The 10,201-nt window shown below is 43.7% G+C and overlaps 1 protein-coding gene across 1 annotated transcript; it reads right to left on the bottom strand.

The window, feature by feature from the left end:
* Window positions 1-7,883: 7,883 nt before the first annotated feature.
* Window positions 7,884-10,195, bottom strand: LOC119348913. Its single transcript, XM_037616918.1, has 2 exons — window positions 9,503-10,195; window positions 7,884-8,540 (listed from the first exon to the last, which is right to left on the bottom strand). Exons 1-2 carry the CDS (start codon window positions 9,716-9,718, stop codon window positions 8,289-8,291), a joined length of 468 nt encoding a protein of 155 aa, XP_037472815.1. The 5' UTR covers window positions 9,719-10,195; the 3' UTR covers window positions 7,884-8,288.
* Between the last annotated feature and the right edge of the window lie 6 nt (window positions 10,196-10,201).

Below are 10,201 nucleotides of genomic sequence, written 5' to 3'. Positions count from 1 at the left end.
CCTTTCTCGTGAATGAGGAGCGGAGTCCACTCCTCTCCTCTTGAGAATAACCCAAATAGCATGGAAGATATAGGCATCCCTAGTTGTAACATGAGCTGCTCGAGCATACAAAACAGAATTTCATTTGAAGGTTTGGAGTTCGGCACATACAAATTTACTTGGAACGGCAGGTAGATACCGCATATAGGAAGGTATAGTGGACTCATACGGAACAACTTTGGGGTTTAAGGAGTTTGGATGCACAAGCAGTATTCCCGCTTAGTACAGGTGAAGGCTAGCAAAAGACTGGGAAGCGACCAACTGAGAGAGCGACAACAGTCATAAACATGCATTAAAATTAATTCACACCGAATACAAGCATGAGTAGGATATAATCCACCATGAACAAAAATATCATGAAGGCTATGTTGATTTGATTCAACTACATGCGTGAACATGTGCCAAGTCGAGTCACTCAATTCATTCAAAGGAGGATACCATCCCATAATATCACATCATAATCATTCTAATAGCATGTTGGCACACAAAATAAACCATTATAACTCATAGCTAATCAAGCATGGCACAAGCAACTATAATCTCTAAATGTCATTGCAAATATGTTTACTCATAATAGCTGACTCAGGAACGATGAACTCATCATATTTACAAGAACAAAAGAGGTCGAGTTCATACCAGTTTTTCTCATCCCAATAAGTCCTTGCTATATCGTCATTATTGCCTTTCACTCGCACGACCGAACGATGTGTATAATAATAAGAGTGCATGTGCATTGGACTAAGCTGGAATCTGCAAGCATTCAACTCAAGAGAGAAGACAAGTAAAATGGGCTCTAAATATAAATAATCAATCATGCATATGAGAGCCACTAAGCATTTTCAATATGGTCTTCTCGACCCCCAAAAGAAAGAAAAGAAAATAAAACTATTTACACGGGAAAGCTCCCAACAAGAAAAAGAAGAACTAGAAATCTTTTCGGATTTTCATTTTAATTTCTACTGCAAGCAAGGAAATTAAACTAACTAATTTTTTGGTTTTTCTGAAGGTTTATCAAACACACAAGAAGAAAACTAGAAAAAGAAATTTAAACTAACATGGATAATACAATGAAAGAGTATGAGCACCGACGACTAGTGTGTGAACATGAATGTAAAGTCGGTGAGAAATACGTACTCCCCAAGCTTGGGCTTTTGGCCTAAGTTGGTCTAATACCAAGGACCGCCTGGCTGATATTCATAAGTGAAACCGGGATTGTACTGAGATGCAGAGGCAACAGCCTCCTGGGCAGCAGCGTGTTGGCGAGCTACCTCCATTCCCCTCTCATATTCAGCTGCTTCTTCCCTGGTGACAACATATCTTCCTCTTGCCTGATAATCAAAAAGGTAGGGAGCAGGAAGAGTAACAGGGACGACGTTGCGTCTAACATAGATTAGTCGATAATGGAGGAATTGTTCATTCCTCTTAAGAAATTGATGATCAAGCATAGCTTCTTTATCTAAATAAGCAGGAGGTACAATCATATCCCCCTCTCGTGGAGCTATATTAAGAAAATTTGCCACACGGGTTGCATAAATTCCTCCAAAGAAATTACCTTTTTTACTATTATTATACAACCTACGTGCAACTATTGCCCCCAAGTTATAACCTCTATAACCAGACACAACACTCTTGAGGACACAAAGATCAGGGGCACACAAGTGACTTACTTCGTCCTTACCGTTAATGCATTTACCAATAAAGAGAGAAAAGTAATGTATATCAGGAAAATGAATGCTCCCTATGGTGGCTTGTGTTACGTCCCTAGATTCTCCCACAGTAATGCTAGCAAGAAAATTTCTAACTTCATATTTGGGAGGATCATTAATATTACCCCACTGAGGGAGTTTGCAAGGAGTTGTGAAATCCTCTAAATCCATGGTATAAGATGTATCATAAATATCAAACATAACACTAGGAGAATTACGCGAAGAAATATATTCGAACCTCCGCACAAAGGAATCGGTCAATTGATAATATTGAGGACACTTATCTTGTAAGAAGTCCTCCAGCTCGACATTACGCACATACGCGTTAAATTCCTCCTTGAAGCCTGCTTCGACCATAAAATCATCGGATGGCCACTCGCAAGCCCGTACATTTGTGTCCCTTGGCAAATTAATATCTTGTTCACATATAGCAATTCTTGGCCCTTTCTTTGCCGAGGAACCTCCTTGGTACATTCTTCTAAGCATATTTCTTTTTCTGAAAATTCTGAAATTTTAGTAACTTCAAAATAAAAACGGATAAAACTAAACAAGATTGATAGCAACTACTCCTACAAGTGCCTAGAGCCTATATCATGCATTGGAATTGCTTGGGACCTCAACAATTTAACATGCAAGCTCAAGAACAGGGTCACCAAGGCAGCAAGGATTTGCAATGAATAAAGCACTAGAACAAAAACTAATTGGACCAATGGAGGAGTCACATACCAAGCAACAATCTCCCAAAGCAGTTTTGCGAATGGAGCTTTGAGCTAAGAGATCGAAAATCGCAGCAAAACGAGCTAGAACTCGGGCTTGAGCTGGATGGGGATTTTTTTGGGTAGAAGATGAAGTGTGTGGGTGCTGGCATAAGTGGAGGGGAGCCACCAGGGGCCCACGAGACAAGGGGGCACGCCCTACAAGGGGGGCGCGCCCTCCTCTCTCGTGGCCTGGTGCTTGGCCCTCCTGCAGTGTTTTCAGTGCCTAAAATCCTCAGATATTCCAGAAAAAATCATACTAAATTTGCAGGGCATTTGGAGCACTTTTATTTTTGGACTATTTTTTAATGCACGGATAATTCAGAAAACAGACGGATAATACTATTTTTGCTTTATTTATTCTAAATAACAGAAAGTAAAAAGAGGGTACAAAAGGTTGTGCCTTCTAGTTTCATCCATCTCGTGATCATCAAAATGAATCCACTAACAAGGTTGATCAAGTCTTGTTAAGAAACTCACTCCGAATAACACGGAACCGGAGAAATTTTGAATAACACTAAGTTACCTCAACGGGGATATGAAAATCCCCAACAATAAGAATATCATACTTTTTCTTGAAAGTAGGGAGAGGAAATTCAAAACCTCCAAAAATAATAGTTGGAACTTTTTCAATAGAATTGATGCTATGAACTTGAGATTGTTTCCTCGGAAAGTGTACCGTATGCTCATTACCATTAACATGAAAAGTGACATTGCCTTTGTTGCAATCAATAACAGCCCCTGCAATATTAAGAAAAGGTCTACCAAGGATAATAGACATACTATCGTCCTCGGGAATATCAAGAATAACAAAATCTGTTAAGATAGTGCCATTTGCAACCACAACAGGCACATCCTCACAAATACCGACAGGTATAGCAGTTGATTTATCATCCATTTGCAAAGATATTTCAGTAGGTGTCAACTTATTCAATTCAAGTCTACGATATAAAGAGAGAGGCATAACACTAACACCGGCTCCAAGATCACATAAAGCAGTTCTAACATAATTTCTTTTAATAGAGCATGGTATAGTTGGAACACCCGGATCTCCAAGTTTCTTTGGTATTCCACCCTTAAAAGTGTAATTAGCAAGCATGGTGGAAATTTTAGCTTCCGGTATCTTTCTTTTATTTGTGATGATATCCTTCATATATTTAGCATAAGGATTTACCTTAAGCATATCCGTTAAGCGCATACGTAAGAAAATAGGTCTAATCATTTCAGCAAAGCGCTCAAAATCCTCATCATCCTTTGACTTGGATGGTTTAGGAGGAAAGGGCATGGGTCTCCGAACCCATGGTTCTCTTTCTTTACCGTGCTTCCTAGCAACAAAGTCTCTCTTATCATAATGTTGATTCTTTGATTGTGGGTTATCAAGATCAACAGCAGGTTCAATCTCTACATCATTCTCTTTGCTAGGTTGAGCATCAACATGAAGATTATCATTAACATTATCACTAGGTCCATGTTCATCACCTGATTGTGTTTCAGCATCAGAAATAGAAATATCATTGGGATTCTCAGGTGTGTCTACAGTAGGTTCATTAGAAGCATGCAAGGTTCTATCGTCTTTCTTCTTCTTCTTTTTAGAAGAACTAGGTGCCTCTAAATTGTTTCTCTGAGAATCTTGCTCGATTCTCTTAGGGTGGCCTTCAGGATACAAAGGCTCCTGAGTCATTCTACCAGTTCTAGTAGCCACTCTAACAGCAAAGTCATTTTTATTATTCAATTCATCAAGCAAATCATTTTGAGCTTTGAGTACTTTCTCAGCTTGAGTAGCAACCATAGAAGCATATTTGTTAACACGATGAAGTTCATCTTTAACTCTAGCCAGATTATCACCTACGCGTCCTATCTCGAAAGCATTATTCTTTAACTCTCTACCAACATAAGCATTAAAACTTTCTTGTCTAGCCATAAAGTCATCAAATTCATCTAAGCATGGGCTATGAAATTTAGTAGAGGGTATTTCAACTTTATCATATCTATAGAGAGAATTTACCTTTACTACCTGTGTTGGGTTATCAAGACAATGTGATTCTTCAGGCGGTAAATTAAGACCATTTATTTCTTCAATGGGAGGTAAATTCTTAACATCTTCAGCTTTAATACATTTTTCTTTCATTGATTTCTTTGCCTCTTGCATATCTTCGGGACTGAGAAATAAAACACCTCTCTTCTTTGGAGTGGGTTTAGGAATAGGCTCAGGAGTTGGCTCAATTGGTTCAGGAATTACTTTAGGAACTGGCTCGGGAAGAGTCCAATTATTCTCATTAGTCAACATATTATTCAATAGTATTTCAGCTTCGTCGACTGTTCTTTCCCTGAAAACACAACCAGCAGAACTATCCAAGTGGTCCTTGGAGGTTGGTTAGTCTATTATAAAAGATATCAAGTATTTCATTTTTCTTAAGAGAATGATCAGGCAAAGCATAAAGTAACCGGAGAATCCTCCCCCAAGCTTGTGGGAAACTCTCTTCTTTGATTTGCACAAAATTATATATTTCCCGCAAGGCAGCTTGTTTCTTATGAGCAGGGAAATATTTAGCAGAGAAGTAATAAATCATATCTTGGGGACTACGCACACAACCAGGAGAAAGAGAATTATACCAAGTCTTAGCATCACCCTTTAATGAGAACAGAAATATCTTAAGGATATATAAATAGCAAGACTTCTCATCATGAGTAAATAGGGTGGCTATATCATTCAACTTGGTAAGATGTGCCACAACAGTTTCAGATTCAAGGCCATAAAAAGGATCAGATTCAACTAAAGTAATAATCTCAGGATCAACAGAGAATTCATAATCCTTATCAGTAACACAGATAGGTGAAGTAGCAAAAGTAGGATCGGGTTTCATTCTAGCATTAAGAGACTGCTGCTTCCATTTAGCTAATAATTTCTTAAGATCAGATCTATCATTACAAGCAAGAATTTCCATAGCAGCTTTTTCATTCATAACATAACCCTTAGGAACAAAAGGTAAAACATAATCATTGGGGAACGTTCATCATCACTATCATCAATAGCATCTTCAATATTTTCATTCCCCCTAACTATAGCAAGTTGTTCATCTAAAAATTCACCTAATGGCAAAGTAGTATCACGCACAGAAGTAGTTTCATCATGCATAGCAGAAGTGTCATCATCAATAACATGCGACATATCAGAATTCATAGCAGTAGAAGGTTTAGGTGTCGCAAGCTTACTAATAACGGAAGGAGAATCTAGTGCAGAGCTAGATGGCAGTTCCTTACCTTCCCTCGTAGTTGAGGGATAGATCTTGGTCTTAGCGTCTTTCAAGTTCTTCATAGTGATCAACAGATATAAATCCCAAGTGACTCAGAGAATAGAGCTAGGAGCCCCGGCAACGGCGCCAGAAATTAGTCTTGATAACCCACAAGTGTAGGGGATCGCAACAGCTTTCGAGGGTGAAGTACAACCCAAATTTATTGATTCGACACAAGGGGAGCCAAAGAATATTCTTGAGTATTAGCAGTTGAGTTGTCAATTCAACCGCACCTGGATAACTTAGTATCTGCAGCAAAGTATTTAGTAGCAAGAGTGGTATGATAATAATGGTAACAGTAGCAAAAGTAAAGGTAATTGTTTTGGGGTTTTTGTAGTAGTTGTAACAATAGCAACGGAAAAGTAAATAAGCGGAGAACAATATGTGAAAAGCTCGTAGGCAATGGATCAGTGATCGATAATTATGTCGGATGCGATTCCTCATGCAATAGTTAAAACATAGGGTGATATAGAACTAGCTTCAATTCATCAATGTAATGTAGGCATGTATTCCGTAAATAGTCACACGTGCTTATGGAAAAGAACTTGCATGACATCTTTTGTCCTACCCTCCCGTGGCAGCGGGGTCCTAGTGGAAACTAAGGGATATTAAGGCCTCCTTTTAATAGAGAACCGGACCAAAGCATTAACACATAATGAATACATGAACTCCTCAAACTACGGTCATCACCGAGAAGTATCCCGATTATTGTCACTTCGGGGTTGTCGGATCATAACACATAATAGGTGACTATAGACTTGCAAGATAGGATCAAGAACACACATATATTCATGAAAACATAATAGGTTCAGATCTGAAATCATGGCACTCGGGCCCTAGTGACAAGCATTAAGCATAGCAAAGTCATAGCAACATCAATCTCAGAACATAGTGGATACTAGGGATCAAACCCTAACAAAACTAACTTGATTACATGGTAAATCTCATCCAACCCATCACCGTCCAGCAAGCCTATGATGGAATTACTCACGCACGGCAGTGAGCATCATGAAATTGGTGATGGAGGATGGTTGATGATGACGACGACGATGAATCCCCCTCTCCGGAGCCCCGAACGGACTCCAGATCAGCCCTCCCGAGAGAGATTAGGGCTTGGCGGCGGCTCCGTGTCGTGAAACGCGATAAAACTTTCTCCTTGATTTTTTTCTCCCCGAGACGGTATATATGGAGTTGGAGTTGAGGTCGGAGGAGGTCCGGGGGGCCCACGAGATAGGAGGGCGCGCCCCCTGTCTCGTGGACAGCCCGTGGGCCCCCTGGCCTTGATTCTTTCGCCAAAAATTCTTATTAAATCTGAAAAGTGCCTGCGTGGGTTTCCAGGACATTCCGAGAACTTTTCTTTTCTACACATAAAACAACATCATGGCAGTGCTGCTGAAAACAGCGTCAGTCCGGGTTAGTTTCATTCAAATCATGCAAGTTAGAGTCCAAAACAAGGGCAAAAGTGTTTGGAAAAGTAGATACGTTGGAGATGTATCATGGCCGCCTCGACAGCTTCTTGACTTGCACTCCAAGTCCTCTTGATCACGTTTGTTCCAAAAATCACGCTCCCGAAGGTTTCATTCCGTTTGGACTCCGTTTGATATTCCTTTTCTTCGAAATACCGAAATAGGCAAAAAAACAGCAATGCAGGTTGGGCCTCTGGTTAGTAGGTTAGTCCCAAAAATGATATAAATGTGTAAAATAAAATCCATAAACATCCAAAACGGGTAATATAATAGCATGGAACAATCAAAAATTATAGATACGTTGGAGACGTATCACGCGCTCAACTAGGGCGTGTTTGGTTGCTGTTTGCTACAGTGCCTGCATCGCATACACTTCTCCATCCAAGCTGGCTATGCAAATGCAGCCTCAAATGCACCATATGCATGTTGTTTGGTTGCCTGCATGCCCTCTTACCTGCATGGGCTGAACCACACTGCCTGGTGTTTGGTTGCCTGCATGTTAGTCCACAAACCCAAGGCATGGTGTTTGGTTGTATGCAAGGCCTGATGTGTGGTAACCTCTTTGGCTAGTTGGTGAGGTTACCACCACACTTTGGCAGCACACATCATAAGCACAACAGAGTATAAACAGAGCATCAACTAGATAATTTAGATATAAGCAGTACGACAGTTCATAACAATTCTACGCATAAACCATAGCAGACTCGATAGTACTTAGGGAGGCCCCAGCCCTACTCCTTGGCGGCGAAGGCTTTGTCGTGCTTCCCGCACTTGTTGATGACCTTAATGCCATCGTCGTCGAAGATGATGACCTTGAGGGTGTCGGGAGTGAGGAGCTTGAACGTCACCATGTAGCCGATCTTGATCTGATGAACGGCTGTGTAGGTGGCCCAACCCTGATCCAGGGTCACCCTGCCGTTCATCAGCTTGACCGTCACCTTCTAGGAGCAGCCGGTGTTGTTCCTGAGCTTGAACTCCGTCGGCACCGCGACGAAGTGCTTGGTGAAGTCCAGGGGCATGGGGATGCACTCAAGCTTCGGTGCAAGAATGACCTTGCAGAAGTGAGTTGGGCCATCCTCCTGATGGTAGTGGCCGTAGTTGTGGCGCTTGTTGCTGGGGGGGATCCTCCATGCCCTCGTCATTGCCACCCTCAGGCGTCTTCGGGTCTTCCTCGGCGGTGGGCGACAGCTCAACCTCGCCAGGCATTGGGTGAAGGGGCTGCTTTCCCTTGCTGTCAACGGCCGGGAGCACCTCCGTGCCCATCGCATTGCTATCCTCGATCTGCACACAAGTCATGGAGTCAGGCATTGCGCAGAGTTCATGGCTAATTCAAGAGCTTGCAGTTAAAACGGCATGACTGTCACTCTTGTCCTCCCCTCCACCCCCCCTATATTTACTCACCCTTCCCACCACTATTTACCCACCCCTCTCTTCTCTCACTGTCAACCTTCCTCCTCCCCATCACCATGAGCTCTAGCTCAAGCTCCAACGGCAACCCCTTCCCTTGGGGTATTGGCTGGAGGGCCTTCTTCCTCGGGTGGACGGCTGGTGACCGTACCAAGTTCGAGAACACCATGGAGGTGTGCTCGAACTTCGGCTCCATGCCGGCAATGCAGAAGGAATCCAATGCCGTGCTCACGAAGGCCACTCAAGATGAGCTGAAGACGCTGATTCCTGACCCAGTGAAGGGCGCGATGGCATTTGACATCCTTCGCTGGGCCATGAATCAGGCCGTCTCCGGCGACCCTAAACAGAGGAAGAAGTGGCGCAAGTACAAGAACCACTTTGCTCCTAATGACCGCCGTGCCGCAGTATACTGGGAGACGGGTATCGCGCCGCCGCCGGTCATCGGCGGGGATCCTAAGGAGGAGGAAGAACAGGCGGTGCGCATGCCAGGTAGGGCGCCGGAGCCAGTCCATCCTACCTGGCAGATCGACCTCGACTCTGCCGAGGACGACGAGGACGATCCGCCGGCCCGCACGGCGATGAAGAAGAAGATGAAGGCCAACGGCTCGACCAGCCGCTCCGCACGCCGGTGACGGCAGCCGCGGTCAGCCGGTGTTTGTTCTATACCCCCTTTCCCCCTATTCCCCTATCCCCCAATCCCTAAACCTACCGATCTTGCATGTATGAACTGCTATGAACTAGTATGATTTACCCCTATGCTTAGCTACCTCTATTCCCCATTCCCGTTCGCCGTGGATCGAATCTAGCGTTCATGTGGAAGAGAGAGAAGTGCTTACCGCCATTGGGGAGTCCGTTGGTCTTCTTCTCTGCTCCGATCCGCCGCCGCCGGTGATTGAGTCCGGTAGTCTTCTTCGTATGCTCCGATCCGCCGCCGCCGGTGAGAGTTGGGAGAGTGGGGAAGAGTGAGGAGAGGGAGCGGTGAGGGGCAGTGAGGCTAATAACTGCCGGTGCTTCGGGAAGCAACGCGGCTTCTCGAGCGTGGTCGCGCACATGCAGCCGCGCCCGCCCACGTGCACCGCTCGGGCCTGGCCCTGGAGAAACTACCGATTCATGCGTTTCCAGTGAGCCAGACCCTGAGGTGCTTTAAGAAGCGTGCGATGCAGGCCCAATAGTGTATGCGGGCTACCAAACAGGCTGAATCCTTTCCCGCGCGGACCTGGTTGGACCTCACACAGGCAACCAAACACGACCCTAGTGCACCACGCGCGGCCGTTAATCTGACGGCGCACCAGGCGGCTTACGCGATCAAAAAATCAGTCGATAGATATTAAACGTTTTCCAATTTATTTCATGACCGTCACAAAGAAATTTACTTTACTCCATCGCTGTAATTTTTCCGCAAAATCGCAAGAATAATCAACGTACGTCTAGCTAGCAGCCACAAGTGCGCCGTCTCGGAGCAATGCTACACATACATGCAATTACGGGTTGGGATTACATGCTGACATGGCAAAGGGTGATTGGAAAGGAGAGTG

Source organism: Triticum dicoccoides, chromosome 1B (genome assembly GCF_002162155.2).
Source record: "Triticum dicoccoides isolate Atlit2015 ecotype Zavitan chromosome 1B, WEW_v2.0, whole genome shotgun sequence".
In the NCBI taxonomy this organism is placed as follows: Eukaryota; Viridiplantae; Streptophyta; class Magnoliopsida; order Poales; family Poaceae; genus Triticum; species Triticum dicoccoides.
This window is presented reverse-complemented; position numbering and strand designations above follow the sequence as displayed.

Bases quoted from the DNA above. Each gene is read 5' to 3' on its own strand.
- LOC119348913 (XM_037616918.1), bottom strand. From the start codon at position 9,718: ATGTGCGCGACCACGCTCGAGAAGCCGCGTTGCTTCCCGAAGCACCGG. The intron at 8,541-9,502 runs GTAAGCACTTCT...ACTTGTGTGCAG, and splicing joins CAACGGACTCCCCAATGGCG to ATCGAGGATAGCAATGCGAT.